At 46.1% G+C, this 20,948-nt stretch overlaps 1 protein-coding gene across 1 annotated transcript in view; it reads left to right on the forward strand.

Annotated features, from left to right (window-relative positions):
- Positions 1–2,123: 2,123 nt before the first annotated feature.
- SYT6 (synaptotagmin 6) overlaps positions 2,124–20,948 on the forward strand; it is a 28,730-nt gene continuing 9,905 nt past the window's right edge. Inside the window, exons 1-3 of the mRNA XM_052698355.1 lie at positions 2,124–2,487; positions 15,431–15,767; positions 17,535–18,093. Of these exons, the coding sequence (XP_052554315.1) occupies positions 2,337–2,487; positions 15,431–15,767; positions 17,535–18,093 (1,047 nt within the window). The 5' untranslated portion in view covers positions 2,124–2,336. The remainder of the gene's footprint in view (positions 2,488–15,430; positions 15,768–17,534; positions 18,094–20,948) is intronic.

Below are 20,948 nucleotides of genomic sequence, written 5' to 3' on the forward strand. Positions count from 1 at the left end.
TAGAATTGCTCAGGTTGCAAAAGGCCTTGAAGATCATCAAGCCCAACTGCAACCTGACGTATTACCCTAACTCTAATAACCCTCCACTAAATCATGTCCCTGAGCACCACATCCAAACAGTTGTTAAAGATGGGCCCTGACATTGACTGCCATGTTCCTCTGCCTGGTCTTATAATAGCATGGATGTGCTGCAGCACCTTCTGCAGAAGCAAAAGGGTTGAAGGGGTGGGGTTGACTCCAACACAGCTTTGGGGCATCATTTGGGTGTTGAGTTTCCTAGAAACACACTGAAGGGAATTTTAGGGCATTTGTCATGTAAATATTATGCAAAGCTGTACCAGAGTTGAGCTCCTAGTCAGTTACTGGTTCAGTTTCCAACCTGGCAGAGTTTGGGATCTCTGCTCAGTGCAGCTGGACGGCTGGTGCTGGTGTTTGCTGTTTGCAGTTGTCTCCAACTGCAGCGCTGACCGGGAGGTGGTGGTGTCTAATTAAAAAGTGTCTCTTTGTGACCATTTGCAGGATATTGCTGTCTTAATAAAAGCTTTCCAACACGTTGCCACAGCAACAGAACTCTTTGGAAAGGTAGGTGCTTATCAGGTGAAGTGTTCTTGCCAGGCAGGGGCTGCTGGGTGCATATTCATGCATTACCCACGAGACAATTAACATACACATCCCTATCTCAGGCAGTGATTGAGGTTTCCAGTCTTCTATCTCATGGTTTCTTCTATCATCTAGCGTCCTTTTAGCATTGTGACAGCCCAACCAACAGCCTGTTCCTTCGTCCCATGGTCTTCCTCACTCGCCTTCTACATGAATTCTCTTCACTGATGCACACTCAATAGGAGAGTGCCCATTAAAAGTATTTTATAGGTACCAAAATCATAACCTTTGTTCACTCAGCCCTCTACCATTATTTCTGAACATCTGCTCGTCTTCAGATAGAAATAAGTTTGGCAACCTGTCTTTTAATGATGTGTACTGAGGTGTTGGAAGATGAGGAAGATAGAAGGGAGCACCTCAGCATCTGTGTGTTGCATCCCAACCTCTTCCAGGACTGAGACAACTCAGCCTCATGCTTCTTTTCCTGTTTAATGAGCCTACTCCTTGTTTCATTATTGTTTTTCTTTTGCTGAAAGAAACTACTCCTATTCAAACAGAACAGCCTTACAGCACGCTTTCTAGCCTGTGAAACTACATCCATAAATATTCACTACACCTAAAAGCTATTAAAGTTTTGCAAGCAAGAACTAATCACATAATACAACAGTTCAACAGCTGTATTTCTAAAAATATGCTACTAAAATACACGGTGTGTTTACTTCTTCAGATCACCAGGCTGGAATTTCAGGCCTGAGCTTCTGGGAGCCTCAGATGAGTCTATGGGGCTGATGCTCCTGGGTGTTGAGGTGCCTGTGTATCTCCTGGGACTTGCGTGATGTGAGAGCTCACAGTACTTCAGCAGTAATTAGCAGACAAAATAAACACAGTGGCATTAATCTCGACATGCTGCTGTGATGTGGGGCTGAGAGATCCGTGCAGCTGCATCGTTTGCTCTCTGGTTTGCTGATTTATCTGCGTGCTGCTCCGGGCTGCAAGGAATCATTCTGCTGAACAGAGCCGTAAGTGACTGTTATAGGATTGTTTCTTTTTTCATGCGTGCCCAATATGTTCTCGAATTCAAAAGTGTGGTTCTACTGAGTGGCACGGCGTGCCTAACAAATTGCAACAGAAATAATAAATGCTACAGGTTCCTGGTGTTTTTAAAAATCTGATTACAAAATACAATAATGTTCTCAGTCTCGATGGCCACCTCCAGCTGGCTGCGATGGCACTGATGCTAACAAACAAACCTGACTTCTTGTTCCACGCTGCCTTTAACAGCTGCAGTAGTTCGTGCAGTGTTTCTTTGCTATCCTCAGTCAGATTTCAGCATTCACTTTCTTTGTAAGGTTGCTCTGGGAGCAGGGCTTGAAACTCTGTGCCCAGAAAATCAAGAGAAAGAGCCTTAGAAGGGTTAAAAGGAATTATCTGGGCTGCAGCTTTAAAAGCGTAGTATGGAGGGCACGAAACTGAATTTAGTAGGAGGTTCTTTGTCTGGAACACTCTTTGGCAGTAAACAGATCTCTGATCTCAGAGGCAATCTGAGCGCCAGGAGCACGCAGACAGCACAGGGCTCTGCAGCCCGACCCGCAGCTCCAAGCGTTGGGGTACGTGGGACCCCCACAGTGCAGCCATGCCAAAGGGTGGGACTGCAGCTGTTGGAAGGAGGCACAGCCTGTGCTCCTAGTTGGACTTCCTGAGACAGAAGGAGGGCAGCGGAGGATGCGGTCTGGGAGATGAGTGGCACTGAGGATGACAGCCGCTGTCAGAAGGCAGTTCGCATCATCACCGAGCTGTGCAGGAAGAAAAGCCTTCCTGCCCTGCATCTGGACACGTGCAGGGAATTCCTTCTGCCTTCAGACCAGAGCCTGAGCATCTCCGAGCCAGGTACAGTACTCTGGTCTTGTGAGCTTGGGACTGCAAACATGCAAAGCAGGGAAACGCCTGCACAGGGGGGGACTTTTGGGATTTCAGTGTTGGAATTAGGGGAGAACTGTCTCAGCACAGATCTGTCTTTATTTTCCTTTATGCCTTCCACAGCTGGTGCTGATTAATCTGTTGGTGTGAGTCAGTGTCACCCAACTGGGAGAGCTGCAAGGTTGAGAGGTTGTTGGTGATGTTAATCTAAGTTTCTGTGAAAGTTCCTCGTTCGGTTAAAAACCTCAACTCCCATCCTATATGGAGAGAGAAGCAATAAAATGCCTATTTAAGAGACAGAGATTGTTAGCTCAAGAAAAGGAAGGGTTTGTATGAGTTTCTATTCACCAGGCAGGGTGATGTAGGGGCCAGAAGCAGTTGGTGTATGGCTCTGAAGACACAGGAGCACTTCTGCATGGGAATGTGGTGAATTCCCTGTATGCTTCAGCTCACAGCTTCCAGAGAGCAGCCCTTGCCTGCAACTTCCAAAGACGTTTGCAGAGGGAACAAACATCACAGGTTCACACGGAAACCCAAGTGTTTGGGAACTGCTGAATCACGGCCTGAACCTCTGATTGATCACCTGAGGCGAGCACTGAGTCAGCCCTGGGAGCACAGGTGAAGGCAATTCACCTGTGCTGCTGGAAGGGTGAAGCCTGGCTGCACCTCTCCTAGATCCCATTTAAGTGCTGACCACGAGTGGGAAGGGATCTCTTCTGGAGATCCTTCCTCTGGAGTTTTGCAGTGAGTCCAGGACGTGGGTAAGCTTTCTATCTATTCTTTTTTTGTTATTATAATCTGTTTTGCCAAACTCTCTATTTTGTAATTATAATTTCTTTATATTCATTGATTATACACCAAGCAAATGAAATAATGCTTGTTAACGTTATGGGTAGCATGCACTGAGCTGCTTGTGCACTGAACCACTGGTGTGCTTTCTTTTTAAAGCAGCTGACACTTATTTTGAGGTTTCAATGCATGATGGTTTATCAGCCCAACCTGACTCCAAGTACTCAGAAACCTTTTGTGTCCCCCTTGGAGATCTGAGCAGCATCCCTCAGCCCCTGCCCAGGGCTCACTGTGTGCAGCAGCACACCTCAGCTCACCCTGGGGCTCTCTCTGTTTGCTGGCTAGTGTGCCTGACCTGATGTCTCCATATCATGTGTGACTTGTCATCTTCTGATGGGCTCTTACCTCTGCTGGCATCATCTTTAGGTGCATCATCCACTGATGCTCTTTTCTCTAATACAAATGACTTTTGACATAGTTTCATATATATATATATATATATATATATATATATATATATATATATATATATTTTTAACCTTGGTAACAAAGTTAATGTTTTCCTGAGCGTGCAGCAAAAATACCACTTCTGTTCTTGTTACACGCATGGAGATGGCAGATAGGGCCCTGCAGGCGTTTATGTAGCCCATCAAGGGCCTCACTGGCATATTTTCAGGTCACACCAACATCCTCCTTTAACAGCTGCAAATGCTTCAGCCTCTGTCACGGTTCAGGCTGTGCTGGGCTGACAGCTCTGGGCACTCTGATCTCTGCTCAAAGTGCCCAGGCCCATTTTAAGCTCAGGCAGAAATGAGGATGCTGTTTGTGTCCTACAGGTACCATACTTTGCAAAGCTGTGAAACTGTACCAGCAGAGGAAGCACATCTGTTTGCAGGAAGTGCTAAGTGGTGCATTGAGTGTGTTGGTGAGATAACCTTTCCCATCCACAGTCTGGATGTGTATCTCATTACCTGCATTTGTGCTTTCCCCATTTTCCAGCTGTAGGAGAAATGCTGAGTCATGGTCTGAAACAGTGATGGAGCACCTGGTGGGAAGGCAAGGCCAACCCAGGGAGCTCAGGTGTATGCAATGTACCTGAGTGACCAGATCCTGGCTCCACCCCTTTCCAGACCTCATTTAAGGGTTGGCAGTGGAGGCAAGGGTATCTTGCTGGAGGTCCTTGCCTTCTTGAGGCCTTCCCATGGTAAGCAACTTCTTTCCTTTGTTTCTGTGCTCATGGCTGTTGCATTTGAGCAGAAATCCTCACTTGCTGCAGCCTGGGACCTTGCTGCTCTGCTGCCATTGCCGTGCTTTCTGTCATGTTAAACCACGGCAGGTTTGCGTGAAGCAAACTTGCTACTGGTCACCAGGAATCCTAAATTCAGATCTGGCTCCTAAACATAATAATGTGCAGATTAAAAACCAAAGCTGTGCTGAGGTGAGCAGTGATAAGGCTTTGAGGAACAGTGCCATCTCAGCACCAGCAGGAAGGTCAGAGGAGGAGCAGTGCAGCCCTGGATGCTGTGTTGGGCAGCACAGCTATGCTAATCTGGATGTAATGTTTGCTGGGGTAAATTTGTCCCACTGTCATATGAATTCAAGGACTTCTCTGCAAGTTTTTTTTATCTCCTGGATAAATCTATTGGCTGATGAATGAATAAGGTTGAATTGTCAGGGCTTCCTGTGCAGCTCATGTTGCTGATGAATGGGAGCATCGCTAGGGAGTTAGCTAAGTACTACTAACCTTCTTGAACTGCATCTGGCCATGGAAAAGAACTGTGGATGTAAAAACACTGAAGCAGTTTATGTGAAATTATGCAGGACTGTGCAGCTCTGGTTTTGTGCACAGATTCTCTTGTTGGAAAGCACTTTGAATTGGATGTGAGAAGAGCTTCTGTGTATCAAGTAGATGCTACCCTACTCTGTGCTTTGGGTTATGTAATAGCCTGTTCCTCTACTTAGTCAATAAGAGAAATGTAGCTGCAGCATTTCTCCAGTACGCCGTACAGCACTGTGTACCAATGAAGGAGCAGAGCGGGCTGCTGCTGGGTAATAACTCCATGTGTCTGAAAAATAAGGCTCTTGGGTGAGGAAGGTGTTGCAGTGATGTGTCAGCAGCAGTGCCAGGAATAGCCCTGCTCTCCTGGCTGTGGCCCTGAGGTTGGGCAAAGGCGGTGTCCTTTGTTGTGCCCATCTCACCCCCCTGCAGCTCAGTGCACCTGGCAGCTCTTCCCTACCCATCCTCAGCTGCTGTGCGGTGATGCTGTGTGCAGATAGCAGACAGCCACGAGCTACAGGCAGAGGAGATCTGTGATATAGAGCCAACACTTACCACTGCAGTGATGCACCTTAAGCAAATGGATATATCACTGCTGTGCCCTGGAGCTGCAGCAGTCGCTCTGAGTTTACTGAGCTCTTCGGGAACGCTTTGGAAGCAACGTGCAAAATGTGTTGCAGCCTTTACCCTGCAGGCCGTGTGAGCAGCAGACCCTGCTGACTTCAGCACAGTGTGAGCATCCTTCCCTGGGCACGGATTGTCTTTAGCACAGTGCCCTGGTGCTGTGCAGGTATGAGGTGTCAGACCCAAAGTGAAAGGAAGGAAAAGAACAAGTGGGGGGAAATGGGAAAACAGGAGACTTGAAGAGAGCGTCTGCTTTCCAGTGTGGTTTTCCAGCTCTAACCCTTCCATAACTCAGTGCACAGTCAGTGCTTTGCCCTTTGTGTGAACTGCTCTTCTTGCATTCTGTGACACAGGCCATTCTTGTGCAGCACTGAGTGCTCCTGGCACTCTGCAAATACTATTAAATGCAAAACCCACATGTCTGTAAGCATTCCTGCTGCGGGAGGAAAGAGGCTGAATTTCTGTGCAGTATGGGGCGGTTTGTTGCAGAAATGCTGATGGGGGTAAAATATTTTTATATGGAGAAATTGCATCTGAAGTACATGAAGGGAAAAAATATCCCTTGATAGGGCAGCTTGACTAATGGAAAATTGATGGCGTGCCCGTTCACTGATGTGGGATGCCTCGAGCCACTAGCTGTGAAATAAGGGCAATTCCAGCTTTTACTTATTGGCTGTAATAACATACTTCTCTGAATCACTGTTCAAATATATTTTAAGTAATCGTGGTGTATAACAGTGAACATGTTTGAAGCCATCCAGGCAAAACTAATACTAATCATCCAGGCTTACAACTCTGGAGGCCAAGCATGTGAGGAGCAGTGCTTGTGGGCAAAGATCTTTCTTAGCACGGAGCAATGCACTTACAAAATAGATTTTGCCTTCCTCTGTGCCTGTTCCACCAGCCAGTAGAGAGCCAGCAAGGGCTGCATGCAGCAGATTTGCTCTTTAGCTCAAGCAGAACAGGTTTGTGCTCTGATCCTGAAGGTGTCGTGTTCAAACCTTGCAGCTAGAGGAAGGCTTAAAAAAAAAAACCAACTCTATTAGAATAAGGTCAAAACCAGCAGCATAAATCAAGGGGAAATTGATTGTGTAGTTTGTCTATGAATATGTTTATGTGTTCGGTGTGTAGCTTGGTGACTTCACAGCTGGCTCTGTGCTCACCGTAATGGTCCTGGTAAACAAACAGCACTACAGAGCTGTGCAGTGCGTGCCTGGGAGCTTTCTAAGTAACTCTGCATAGCGGCAAGGCTTGAATCTGCTTAATTGCTGCTGGTTGGCTCGTTCCTGAAGCAGTCAGAGAGTCTGAGTGTGTTTGTAGTTTTTTTGCGGACCTCAGAGCTGTTCCTGCGCTGCTGCAGTCGCCTCATGCATAGTCAGGGATGGGGATCTGAAACTCCATAGAAACAGGCAGCCAGATTGCTGCTGGTGTTAATTGGGAGGGTGAGCAGGCTGAGGGCAGTGGCGGCGGATTGAGCTGGAGACCAGCTGCCTCCTTGGTAAGTCCACATTTCTGAAGTTACTTTCTTATGTATATATTTTTTACCTTTTCCATGATATAGAGCCTCTTTTCCTTAACAGACTTTTGCTTTAAAGATTTCTGTCTTTCCCTTTGAAATGTTTGCTGATAGTGAAAGAATTCTCCCTACGCTTTAGGTAAACCAAGCATGTGCTTTCAGCTGGTTCAAATCAGGGCATATTCTTACCCTGTCTGTCTCCACTGCTTTGCAGCAGGATCCTGAGAAGCTGATGGTTTTGTTTGCAGGTATTTGCTGCCGGACAGCTGTGCTGGGATCATACCAGCACTGTGGGTACGGCCTGCTGCACAAACCATATTCACATAGTTTTGTGTGCACATTTATTTTTTTTGGAGAAGAAAACCAGCACCATCCCCTACCTCAGCTCTGATACAAATTTCATTTAGCTGTAGTTTCAGCTATCCTTGTTTTCTTTCTGTCTTTCCTCCTCTCATTGTTCACATCCTTTGCTACACTCATTTTCCTTAGAAAGGGCGAGTGTTCATTTGATGTTGGTTAAGCAGCTTTATCTGGCTTTGCTATTTATTTCTTCTTCAGGTGCAATAATGCACTCTTTTCTTCCTGTCTGTGTATCACAGAATGCCTCTCTGCAGCCCTTATAGCTTCATCCAGTGGACTCGTGCACAGAGCAGTCATTTATGATAGCAGTGGTTTGGGAGAGATGTGATGTGTTTCTGCTATGCATTGCCATTAATTACACTTGCACAGTGCAAAATGGCATCCTGGAGAGACAGCAAGGGGGTATCTGGAGTGGCTGTGTGCTGAATTGTCTGTGGAGAAAAGGAACTTACCTAAAGGATGCTCAGTGAGACTGCAGCCACTAATTAAGGCCGCCCTCATGTTTAGTTCAGTTTGTAATGTAGCAGGTTCCTGTTTGACAACACAGAAAAATGTGTAGCAAAGACTGAAGGAGGGATGCCAGAAGCCCTGCACATACAAACCTTTCAGAAGCATCATTAGGAGGGCATCCATTGCCAGAGTATCTGCTTTCATTTGATAACAATTGCCAGACATCCCAGCGCACTGGGCGCTGTCTCTCAAGTATCACTCATTCTCTGTGCATGTTTGCAAATGCTGCAAAGAAATGCATGCACTCCTGTGACAGCTCAGTGCTCAGGGAGCACACGTGTGTTCTGTGCTACCGAGTCATTCACAGATGTTGCTACAGCACACAGTGATGAACTCTCATGGGAGTAGCACACAGCTATGGACTGTAATTGCATGCAGTGTGGCTTATAAATAGTTCATTAGATTGTCATCAGTTAAGCATAAAGCAATGACAACTGTTACTATCTCATTTATAATACTCCAGAGAACAGCTGATTAAGACATGAAGCAACTGAAGTCACTGGGATATGTTTCCTTCAGTTTGGAGAAATTTTTCCTTTTATTTCTTAGGGTCACTTTTATTACAGAAGTGCAATGTTGTTGGCAGCTCAAATTCCCCTTCTTGTTGCACATACAAACAGAAGTTTCAGCAAAAAGCTTTCTTTTGGTGCAGTCTGAAGGGAAAATCCAGATCTCATGCAGGTGATGCATGAGGTCCTCAGACCTTTCTGACAGCCTCATCCAGTTGTCCGTGTCTCACAGCTATCACTGTTCTCCCAGATACAAAACTGTATCTCCTGAAGGATTGCAGAAGGTGCTGAACAAAATCCCAGCAATGCTCGACAAAAGAAGATTTTGTCTGGGCTGGAACTGGTCAGTGCTTGGACCATGGATCAATTGCTTGGATGTGGGCTCCCCCCGAGGTCCCCTTTTGAAGCAGGTTGTCCTCACACTGAGTGTGCGAGAATAAAATATTTTGAATTTTGTAATCTTATATAATTACTCTCAAAATAGCTTCTGATTCATCCTTGCTTTTGAAGCTGATAGTTTGCATTCCAATAAGCTCTGGTGTGGCAGGAACCCTGTGGTAGCAGTGAATTAATTTTTAAGAAGTTTTCTCTATCTCACTGAAACTTCAGCACAGGCAGTGAGAGGCTTCCATCTCTGTTCCCTTCTCTTTAGGCAGCTGTGATGTGCAGGTAAGGTGGGCAGACTCTGTCTGAGCTCCTGCAGAGCCTCTGGGTGCAGGAAGAAGCTGCTGGAAGCTGATAGATGTACCCACTGTCCCAGAATGGAGGAAGAGCACGAATAGAATGAGCCTCTTCTTGCTGCTTGTGGGAGGAAGGTGGGGCTGCAGAGTTTTGAAGGGGGCATTGTGAGGAGTTGGTGTTCCAGAGCCATTAGTATTTGATAGGATTGTGCTGCAGCAGGCAGTCAAGAAGGATAATCAGTTAATTATTTTATTATCAGGAAATTAGAACATGCTGATTTGTTTCTTTCCAGACTGGTCACAGTAGTGAATATTTCTGTGTCCCTTCATGTTCCTCTCTCACATGCTGTAAGGATGCCCTCAGGCTGGGCAGTGCTGCCTGCCTCTCTAAAGAAACCTGACAAGCAGCCAAGCTCCTCATAGTCAAAGCAGAGTGCCAGAAGGTGCAGATAGAGCAGTAGATGACAGCTTACATGTGTTCCTATTGCTCAGGCTGCTCCTTGGATAGAAACAGTTTGGAGGATCTGCAAAGCAAGCTGATAACCCGTGCAGGCACAGGGGATGCCTCTGGTGGCCTGGTGCTGGTGAGGTGCTGCTGCCTGATGGTTCTATGTGGGGCTGATAGATAATGTCTGAAGGATGGTAAAAGCTCTGCTCATCCATAACTGTTCTCTGAGCCAATCCTTGAAAATCTGCTGAAAATTCAGTGGGATCTTTTCTCATCCCCAGCTACTGCACTGTTGCTCTCCGATGTTTAAGCAGGAGCTCCTGCTGCAGTGCTTCACAATGCATTTCTGCTGTTGGCTACCTGTGAAAAGAGAATTGGCAGCAGTTAGACTTTGAAGTGACAGCTGTTAATGCCTTCTCTGGCCCAAGAATATTTCAGGACATTATCCCGGAGCTCATAGCTGCCTAGGGAATATAGCCAATAAATCAAGAGGTGTTGCTGAGTTTCAGATGACACCCAAATGGCAGCGAGGGGACCTGCAGATGTGACAATGAACACATCAAGCAGAGCAATGGCACGCTGGGCATGCTCCCAACCAGCAGAGGCAGCTGGTGACAGGCTTGCAATGATTACCTCTCGCTGATGCTTTTTGCAGACCCCAGTGCACACTCAGCTGCAGGCTCTGTCAAAGAGCTGCTGGCTGCTGCTGGGTGCCAGGGATGGTGTGTTCTCTGTTTGTTCTGTCAAGATTCCCATGCCTGTGGCATGCTTGAGAAGGGAAGAAGGAGCTGGCTGAGAGCAGCACTGCACTGCGGATTGCCTCTCTCATCAAACTCAGCATTTTACAATTCATAAGGCAGCCTGTTTCCATCTCAGAATTCCTGTTGCAAAGTGCTCTGCTTGCTGCTTTGCTCCTTGGTGCCTTCTGTGTTTTGTTGTGAGCGCTGGTCCCAAAGGGGCTGTTCCTTTGCTCTGTTGCAGTTCCTATTTTGTCTCTAGCTGTGCTGCTGCTGGATGCTGTGCATCTGCACTGCCCCAGCATTTCGTTTCTGTTCCGTTCCCTGCTCCTTTGGAGCTCTGTAACGCTTCAAAGCTGAACAGCGTTGCTGAATAAACGTGTTCATAGCCAGGATTGAATGGAAACTTCTTCCTTTTCCCCTGCTGTTGTCATGTGCTTCCTCTCCAGCTCCCCAGGCCAGGTAGCTGAGGCTCATCACAGTTTCTCATGTCCAATTTCAAGCCTCAGCCCATCAGATTTACATTGCTTGTGCTTCTCAATGACCCATAAATTAGATTAGCAATTGGTGAGTGCCTCGTGCTCTGTTGTAGCCCCAGAGCTCCTTGCCTTCTCTTCCAGCAATAACTCTCACACTAATCCAGCATTTGGATGTGTGATTTCTACAAAGCATAGAAATAGAAAGATATATTCTCATTCTCACGAGCCCTTTGCAATAGAAAATTGTGGCAAAAAATGGGTGGAGAAGCCAGGAAACACCTGCTGACATGGTGTGAGCAATGGCCAAAACATGATTCTGGAAAACCAGTGTGCAGATAGCAGAAACAAAGTGAAGGTACAACACCAACATCCTCATCTTCCCTGTGCTCCCATGACTGCTTTTCCGGGCAGCATCTGCTGTGGCAAGAAGGGAGATCCTGAGTGATGTTTGTTTTTTTGGTGGGAAATAAACCAGGGAGAGCTTTCCCCGATTCAAAGGTTTTTCCATTGGCCTCTGGGAAGCTTAACGGTCAGAAATGTGCACAGGAAAGGTGGCTGTTGGACCCTTAAGCTTTCACCTGCGGTGCTCAAACTTTGTTCAATCCCAACAGCTGCTGAAATGGCTATGATTGCTGGGATGTGAGAGCTGTCCCACATGTTTTGTTTTCTCGATGGGGAGTGGATGGAAGAAAAGCTGAATTGCATCTTCTAAGATATTAAATGCAGCTCTTCTCATGAAATGCAGTTACTTGTGCATCTCTTTAATATCAGTGCAGCTTCTTCTGAGTATTAACAGTCAGCGTTGCCATAAGAAGCCACGCATTGTCTTGCAGTTAATAGTCTGTTTTCATCACAGCTTTGTCACATTATTAATCATTTTCTGTTTGGACATTGCTAATTATCCCCTTTGGTAACTCAGCCAGGGTACTGTGAAGTCATCTGAGCTATAAAGTGGAGTCGAGGTTCCATGATGTTCTCTTAATTAGTTCCATCCAAGATGAAACAAAAGGGTTGCTTTTGCTAATGAGATGCCTTTGGAGTGCAAGGAAAGGAGCTTGGATAACCAAGAAAGGATTTCCCTTTCTTAAGTTTGCTTTTAGCTTCAAAGTTTTAAATTACTGTGCTGTCCTTTCATTCTGCCCTGGGCTGTCTCATCCTTTGTTCGAAAGGCAGGAGGAGTGCAGAAGAAAGCTGTGACCTTCCCTGAAGCTTTGTAGTTTGGAGTCATCCTATGGACTTTGCTCTAAGACTCGGTATCAAGATGCACAGAAGCAGAAGAGCAGCGTTGTTTTTGCAGCATTTTGGCCTAAGCTGCTCTGTGCCATCTCTGAAGACTTCAGTTCGTTATTTTCTCATGCTAGGCTGCAGGTGTGGGAGGCTGGAGCCTCAGTTGACTCAGATTTCATGTTTAATGGTACCTCTCATTGCGTAAGTGGTGATCAATGATGGCTTAGCATTGGCCACCCAGGTACTGCTGGCATTCTCCTGTAACAGAAATCATTCCCCCTGGTCACTAAAGGAAAGCAGAGCAAAGATAATGAGTAGTGTGGGCATTCCTGTGGATATGCCTGTGTAAGTCCTGCCAGCAAATGGCTTTCTGTTTCAGAAAACTCTATTTCTCCGTATACTTAATGCCATTTAACACAAATGAGGTATGCTCTTTGGTAACAGCCTCTTCTAATCACGTTATTAAACTCAGCATTGAACTACTCTGGGGAATCTGTGGCACAATTAAAGGAAAACTCACTCCCATCTGAAAGGAGCCTTTTCCAGTTATCCTGATGTGGAAAAGATTTTGGTGAAGCTTGCTGTAAGTTAGAGGCCATTTAAGGCATAATATTTTCAATACCAGGCATTTATTAAAGTAACTGATATTTTCAGATCCACTGGAGAAAGCTCATTAAATCAATTAAGGTCAACTCCATCCAACTGATACGAAAGTCTAATAGGTCAGGGATAAGTCTTGGGGGATTTAATGCCATCTTCAGATAAACCAATATCCCTCCCAGGCAATTGCTTAAAGAATGTCTGTAAAATCTCGATCCCTTCCACTTGTGTTTTATGTGAGCTGTCAGAGGCAAGAGTGGGAGGTCATGCATAAAAATATCCATGGATCCTGTCAAATGCATTATGAACAGCAGATCAGCAGGAGGTGATGGGGACTACAATCTTAAACTGGCAACAGGTTTTTTTGGGTTAACATCTTTGGGATGTTTTCGTGTCAAGAGGTGGGGGGTGTTGGCAGATTGATGGGTGCTGCGTAACTCCTTGGAATGGGGAGAAGTATCTTAAGGTGAACTTTTCTGTCACTTCCAGCAGTGATAGACTCTGCATTGCGACTGTTTCCTTTGTAACAGCTCACACAGTACATTTAAATAACTGGAAAGGATGAATATCCAAGCGAGGGCTCATGATATCAGTTGCTGCTTGCTGACAAAGCAGTTGCTGAAGTTAAATCTGCAAAGCAGCTTGATCCTAAAAACGTTCCTGCTGGGCTGCTGGATTTTGGTATGAATACTTTTATGAGGCTCTTGGAGTATTCACCGAGTAAATCTCAGGCACTGAGCCCTGGGAATCCCTTCCCACTTGGGATGCTCTGAGATTCGGTCCAGGCTCTGCCCATGGGCAGCTTACAGGGATTTGAAGGAGTGGAACTGGAGAAGACGACTGAATTTCAAAAATGTGCATGCAGAGGAGGAAGTCAGAACAGGAAAGGCAGAAGCCTTTGCTATAAGTCTGGATTCTTCAGGTTTTCTTCTTGGCTGTTTGAGCAACCTGGGCACAACTCCAGGACTTATCCCTAAATAAAGGAAAGTGGTACCTTTGTGCTCATTGCTGTGCTGAGAACTCATTTAGCCAAATCTCTGTGGAAATTCCACTGCTGACTGGTACAATCCTAAGTTTTGTTGAGTAAGACAGGACCTATTTATTCTGGTAGGTATTTCTATCCTGGAACCCCATCAGAATATAAATGGTGCAATCTGAGCTGCACATGAGGCTGTTAAGGAAAGAGAGGAAGCTCTTGCAGAACTTCTGGACAGCATTCATCCTTTCCATCTGTACCTGCTGGCAGCTTCCATCTCTTCCTTTCGAGGCACAGAACCTGGGGGCATTCAGAAGCTTTGCCTTAAGCTCTTTGTGAATTTGCACTTGATATGAGTCCTCTCATGGCTTCTGATGAAGATAAAGCAGATGTCAGGAAGGGCTGTTACTGTGTGCAGTGATGCACAGATGTGGTCTCCCAGGTTCTGTGCTGAGAGCTATAAACTGCCCAATAAGGATGAGAGAGATGGCTTTAAATGCATTTTTTTTCAAGCATTTCTTAGAGCTCATGGAAGGGAGAGCTTGGATGTTTGCATTAAATCCTTTTTTCCCCTTTCCTACCTGTCCTGACTCACACTTAGCAAAATCAGGAGTACAGCATCGCTGGGCACTGCAGGCAAGCAAGGAATTTTCCTTGATCTCAAAGCAGTCTGTAACTGAATCTTCTCCAATCCTGACACTGTGGGCATGATTTCAGTACGGAACTTGTCTTCATCTCCAGGGGCTGATATGTTTGTGCATTTCAAACACTTGGAATTACGTTTTGAGTGGAAACCTGGGGATGAAAACACTCTAAGAGAGGAATTTAAAGTAGCTAATATTTTCTCCTTGTGAATTGCTGTGAATCATTTCTCAGCACACACACATATGTATGTACACACTCTTTTTTTTCCCTAATTCTTCACTCATAGGTAGGGAAAATCTTTCACTCCAGGAAAGACCGAGGGGCTGAAATGCATAAAGTGTGAGTTGGAAGTGACTCAGAAAAGCAGAGAGCATACGCAGCTTCTGTGCTGTTCAGAGCAAGGAAACACGTGTAGTGTTTTCTATACCGTCTCCTTCTATATTTGATTTCACTGCATCAGCAACTTATGATTTTTTAAAAAATTATTTTCTTTATTTCCTTATTTTCCTTCTGGGTGCAGCTGGGCAAGAAGCGAGTATTAATAGTACAACAATCTGCTTCTGGGACCGTGGCAGGTAGACTGAGGATGTCTAATTGTCTAATGAGGATTGCCTAATGCAGTGACAGAACCTGCATTAAGAAGCGAAATGGATTATGCCAATGGAACTTGCTTTTCTCTCATTCAGTTCCAAAATTCTGCTTGATTTGAGGATCAGTTGTATGTCAGTGCCACAAAAAGAAAGCCAAGGGGGTGTTTTGTAGCCAAGCTCACTGCCATAGTATAAAACTTATTAATTTTACCTATCTGGAGGTGTCCTTTTCTCCACAGATGTGCTTGCAGAAGGCAGTGATCTTGGGATTCACTTGGGTTTGGCTCTCCTGTGCAGAACCTGCTGAGAGCTCTCTAATAGGCACGATATAAGTCAGGTTGGATCACTTCTTCCCTTTGCTGATGGCTTTCTCACCATCTCTCTTTTCTTTTCTCCTTTCCCACTCCTCCCGCTCCCTGTCACTGTTGCCTTCTCTCCCCCTGTAGAGCTCTCCGTCAGCCTCCTTGCAGTGATAGTTATTGTGTGTGGACTGGCCCTGGTGGCAGTTTTTCTGTTTCTCTTTTGGAAGCTGTGCTGGGTTCCCTGGAGGAACAAGGCCCTTTCTTCTAACCTGGCCGTCTTGCAGAGCGAGGCAGACTACAATAAGGAGAACATGGCAGACAAGCTCCAGGACACAGGCACCATCAGCTTCCTGGAGGCAGCTGTGAAAATCAGCCACACGTCACCAGACATCCCTGCAGAGGTGCAGATGTCCATGAAGGACCACATCCTGCGGCGCACGCGGATCCAGAGGCAAACAACAGAGCCTGCATCATCCACCAGGTGAGCTGAGGGTACTAAGCTCCAGTGAAACCCGTTGGGTGGGGGAAGCTTGTAATGGAGCCCAAGGTTCTGATGGTTTGGGGAAAGCACACCCACTGAGGTGCTGGATTAAGTGCTAAGGACTGGCCCTTAACCAATTAGGACTGGCTGATGGTGGGCTCTTAAAAAAAAAATAATAATAATAATAATTAAAGGCTTCAATCCTTATTACCGTGACTTGCCCTCATTGTGTCTAGCTGTCAGTATGCTTTGGCCACTTTAATTTTGTTACAACACATGCAGCAGGCTGGAGTATCAATGATGGGATACGGTCAGACAGAATTAGACCTTTTTGCTCTCTCTTGTTTATGCGGCTCATTGCAGCAACAATTAGATCAGCAGAATCGACGTATTGCTCCCTGGCTGTGTTCAGTGCTGGTGATCAATGAGCATCTGTCAGCCAGGGGTGGAGGTTCCAGCACCACGCTCCTTAAGTTTGGAATAAGATTGTATGAACCTTGGGACACCTCTGCAAGAACACTGAGAAATACGGTACTTCTTGCTTGACACAGACGGCCGTGAAAGTAGGGCAGGAAGCAGTGAGAGCAGGGCCTGGCTGCATCCCAGCACTTCTGCTTGCCTTGGCCATGGCTGTGATGTGTAAGACAGAACAATTGTGAAAGCAGCCTTTGCTCAGAAAATTGGCTGCAGGGCGAGCAGGGCACAGAGCTCAGCCTTCTGCTCCAGGAAGCTGGCGTCAAAACCAACGCTGTGCCACCTGCAATTCGTGTGCATGCTCTTCGATTTTGCACAGCTGATGGTCATGCACACGCATCCTGCTTTTGTCATGCCTTTATAAGAGAGAAGGCAAAAAGTCAGTCTGTCTGAGTTGAGGCAAACGAAGCAGGACTTGGCTGTGGATGAGAAGGTGTCAAAGCCACTTTCTCATGCAATAGGAGCTACAGACAGACTTGGGGACACCCTCGTGCTTCTTGGTTCTGTGGCTCTCAGCTCTAGGAGGATGCACATGAGGAAGCTGCCAAGGAAAGTGAGTTCCTGGAGCTGATGCTCCAACTGTACGAGTTCCTGGGATGGTTAAATAACTCCATGCATGCTCTGTACACACCAGTTAGTCTGCAGTAATGCCACGAGTCCGCAGAAAGAGTTTATGCTTTGCTTAGATAAAGCTTTGCTTATGTAACATTTTACTTGTGCTGAAGGGGAGCTCAAGGCAAGGGACAACTTCCAGATGAGGCTGTGCTTTTCTATCTGTCAAGAATTATATATCATTTCTCAATGAGAAAATTTCTCTGTTGGAGAAGTTTGGAAGCAACAATACCCAGAACAAAACCGAACTTTCTGAGCTGGCAATGTCTCTTACTTTAAAAGCTCTGCTATTTTTTCCACCCCTGGGGAATCCTACTGCCAGTGTCTGGGAATTGTAAGAACCAACGGTAAAGGAGAAGAACTCCCACACTGGGTTTGTGTGTCTTGATTAAGGAGTTGTTGGGTTTCGTATATTTGACTGTGGGCTGTCACTTGTGTAATAGATGGAAAGAATGTATCATGATGGAGATGCAATGAAAGCATTCAGCCAGATAGATTCCTTTGACCTTTGAGGTTGCTATTCAGCACTCCTTCTTTGTCGTGTAGGTGGTTTCTGTGCAGAGGTCAAAAGCACACATTGCCTTCATTGCTGTGCTCTCCCTGCTTTCCCACTTCCAGTGGGAGAAAAAGGAGAGGAATGTTCTTGGACAAGAATGCAGCTCTCCTCTCTTCCATTTGCAGGCACATCTCCTTCAAAAGACACCTTCCACGACAAATGCACGTATCCAGCATGGATTATGGCATGGACCCACCCCCCGTCGCCGAGCAGCCGACCAGCATCGGCCGCATTAAGCCTGAGCTCTACAAGCAAAAATCTGTTGACTCCGAGGACCCCAAAAAGGAAGCAGCAAAAACCTGTGGGAAAATTAACTTCACTCTCAAGTACGACTATGAGAACGAGACGCTGACTGTCCGAATTCTCAGGGCTTTTGATTTGCCAGCCAAAGATTTCTGTGGCAGCTCAGATCCCTATGTGAAGATCTACCTCCTGCCCGACAGAAAGCGCAAGTTCCAGACACGGGTGCATAGGAAGACCCTGAACCCCACCTTCGACGAGTCCTTCCATTTCCCTGTGCCCCACGAGGAGCTGGTGAGCAGGAAGCTCCACCTGAGCGTCTTTGACTTTGACAGGTTCTCCAGACACGACATGATAGGAGAAGTTATCTTGGAGAACCTGTTTGAGGACTCGGATCTCTCCAGGGAGACTTCCATCTGGAAGGACATTCAGTATGCGACAACGGTGAGTGTCTGCCCGGCAGTGCTGGGGTGGGTTGGCCTTCCTCTCTGGCTTACCTGAGCCCTGTGCAGCTGGGAGCAGGAGGGTGTATTGCTGGGAGCACTGGGAAGCCTCCAGCAGTCATGTACAGGGATGGAAAAGGCTGCTCTATGCAGAAGCCTGACAGCTGTACCTGAGTCCTGGTTTGCTGGGATTTCATCCCCTCATTGGTGGCTTGCTCTTATCTCACCTGCAGTGAGTCTCACTGACACCAGGTTTGCTAAAAACCAGATGGAGGAGTTAGGTAAATTCCCTGTTTGTCATCTGTTCATCAGGGGAAGGTCTTGGGTTCTGGATGTTTGCCATGTGCACGTGATGAACAGCCAGAAATAGCTTTGGAGGAGCTGTACTGGGCTTTACTATATGGAGAGCTTTATTCCAGTGTGTTACTGGAAACTACTTCTGTGGTTGTTGTGAGTCTTTCAGCAGTTCTGTTGAATTCTCTCTAAAAGGGAAACCAAATATCAGGGATGGAAATGTTCCAGCTGCTTTCAGTGCTGCAGGCTCTGGCTGAAGCTGGCAGGAGAAACCTCCTTCTCACACTGATCTCAGTGCAGAAGCAAAGACATTAACCTCTACACAATAGCTATCTGCTTGTCCACTGTCCTCCTGGGAAGACTTGATTCTTCCTGAAGATGAACAAATGATTGCTCTGCTTTGCAGTTGGACACCAAATCAGTTGTCTTGTCACGTTATTTGTGAAACTGGAAGATGGGAAGTCCTCAGCCCTGTGTCTGAAATCATGGGTTTATTGCCATGTCTGCCCAAGCACACCAAGGTATGGGCACCATCTTCCAGGCACTGCAAGGCTTGCTGGAACTGTGCTGTGAGCTGCCTTTGGAGCATCTTGCTTTGTCCAGCAAGTGAGGTGGAGGCACGGGCATCAATTACCTGCATGCATACAGTGCTTGCTCTCCTCACCTTCAGTCCACAAATAGCCATTAGTAGATGGTAATGAATGCAGAAATGCTGGGTAAGAGGTTAGCAGACACCAGGCACATTCATTCTCTTGGTAAAGGGATTGTTAGGAGAGGAGCAAGGTGCACCACACTTGTGGATGCCACATGGAGGCATCTGCTCCTCCTGGGATGGCTCAGGTCACCATCAGCTCTGTCAGTTCTGCCTGTCACGTTGTGGTGTGAGTTCTGGGGGCAAATGCTTTCTCTGTAGTGACAAGGAGCTTCCCTTCCTTTGCTGTGTGATCCATGTGCAAGGAGTAAGCATGGAGGGTGCTGAGGGAGCAGATCCACGGGCATGGGTGAAACAGGGAAGGGGAAACATACGGTTTCACTGGAGAAGCAGCATGTGAACCATAGAATAAGCAGCTCCAGTAGAAGGTTATGGAGTTTTTGACCTGTGTGTGTTCTGTATTTTGCTGGGTGGGCTCTGTAAGAAATAGCAGATGCTTTCCTAGCTGACCAAGAGAATCAGTATGCTGGGGAAAACTCTACCAAAACAAATGGAGAGACACCACCAGGAGGGCTGCTGGGGGAAAAGTCTCCAAGTGTGAGAGAAGCAGAGCCAACATCACACCCACGAAGCGTGGTGCAGCCTTGCTGGGCTCCCACGGAGACGTCGAGTGCTGTTCTTGGCTCCATCCCCACGTTCTCTTGGCTCCAATCTTTGGGAACATGCCAACGTCGGTACGTCTCAGGCAGCTGTAATGTGCCCAAGGACATTTCAGTTTAATCAAAAATGAGAAAGGTAAATAGGGCTTTTATAATACCCAAGGAAAGCTTTGGGTGACTAATAATGCATTAGCTCAATCTTGTGGGTAAGAAGATAGGAGCACTTTTAAGCAATGATATAAACTATTCAAATAGCTAGCATGCAGCTATTTAATTAATGACTGTGCAGTTTGTGAATCAGTAAAACGTTTTTGTTTCAATTCTGCAAAGGTTATTGATTCAGAGCTTCCATTACTTCCTCAGACCTGTTGATAGGAGTTTTGGAAATGTTCCAGTGTCTATAATCTTCTAGAATGATGTGGATACATCAGCTTGACTCTGTCATATTTATGGCTGCAAAGAAAAATCTTTTGACTTAATATAATGAGCTCAGAGAATAATTTGTATTAGCTCTATACTCTGAACAGATTTCTCTCAGTACCAGGAATGGAGGAGAAGGTTACATGATGCCCAAACGGTGCTCTCACAATAAAGCATGGACCTCATCTGACACGTGTCATGCCTTAGAGTTGCTGCCAAACCAATGCAAAGCAAATAACATAGAGAAGAATGGATGCATTGCATCACCTCACCCCTGCCTGGGCTGGCCCCAAACCCTTTAGTGATCATGGTGGTATTGGGTCAGTGGATGGACTTGATGATCCTTGAAGGTCTTTTCCAAGCTTAATGATTCCATGGTTTTGTTCTATGCTTCAATCAGTGCCGGCCTCAGCCTGTGGGCAGGGAGAACCTCCTTAGTGTGAGCTGGAAATCATCCTGGTACCTTAATAAGGTTCCTTTATTCATATTTTGTGAAGCAAGAAATTCAGTTCCCAGTAGACGCATCAAGAAGCATTAAAAGTAGAGGAATAATAACTCAGTAACTGTTTTCTCATATTTCAATACTGATCACAGACAACAGGGCTGTGACTCAGATCATTTTGCCTCATGGAAAAGAAAGCTATTTAGGATGCTCTTTTTTTCTTTTATTTTTTTAAGGTGAGCAAGGGATCAGAGTGGGAACTCTGAGTGCATAAGTATTAAAGTCATTTAGCAGTGAGCTGTGGCCATCAAACAACTTCTGTTTTGCTATTTACAGGTACACACATTGCTCTGTACAGAAAACATTTGGCTGATTGCACACTCTACACT

The sequence above is a fragment of the Tympanuchus pallidicinctus genome, unplaced genomic scaffold, assembly GCF_026119805.1.
Source record: "Tympanuchus pallidicinctus isolate F22 unplaced genomic scaffold, pur_lepc_1.0 scaffold32, whole genome shotgun sequence".
In the NCBI taxonomy this organism is placed as follows: Eukaryota; Metazoa; Chordata; class Aves; order Galliformes; family Phasianidae; genus Tympanuchus; species Tympanuchus pallidicinctus.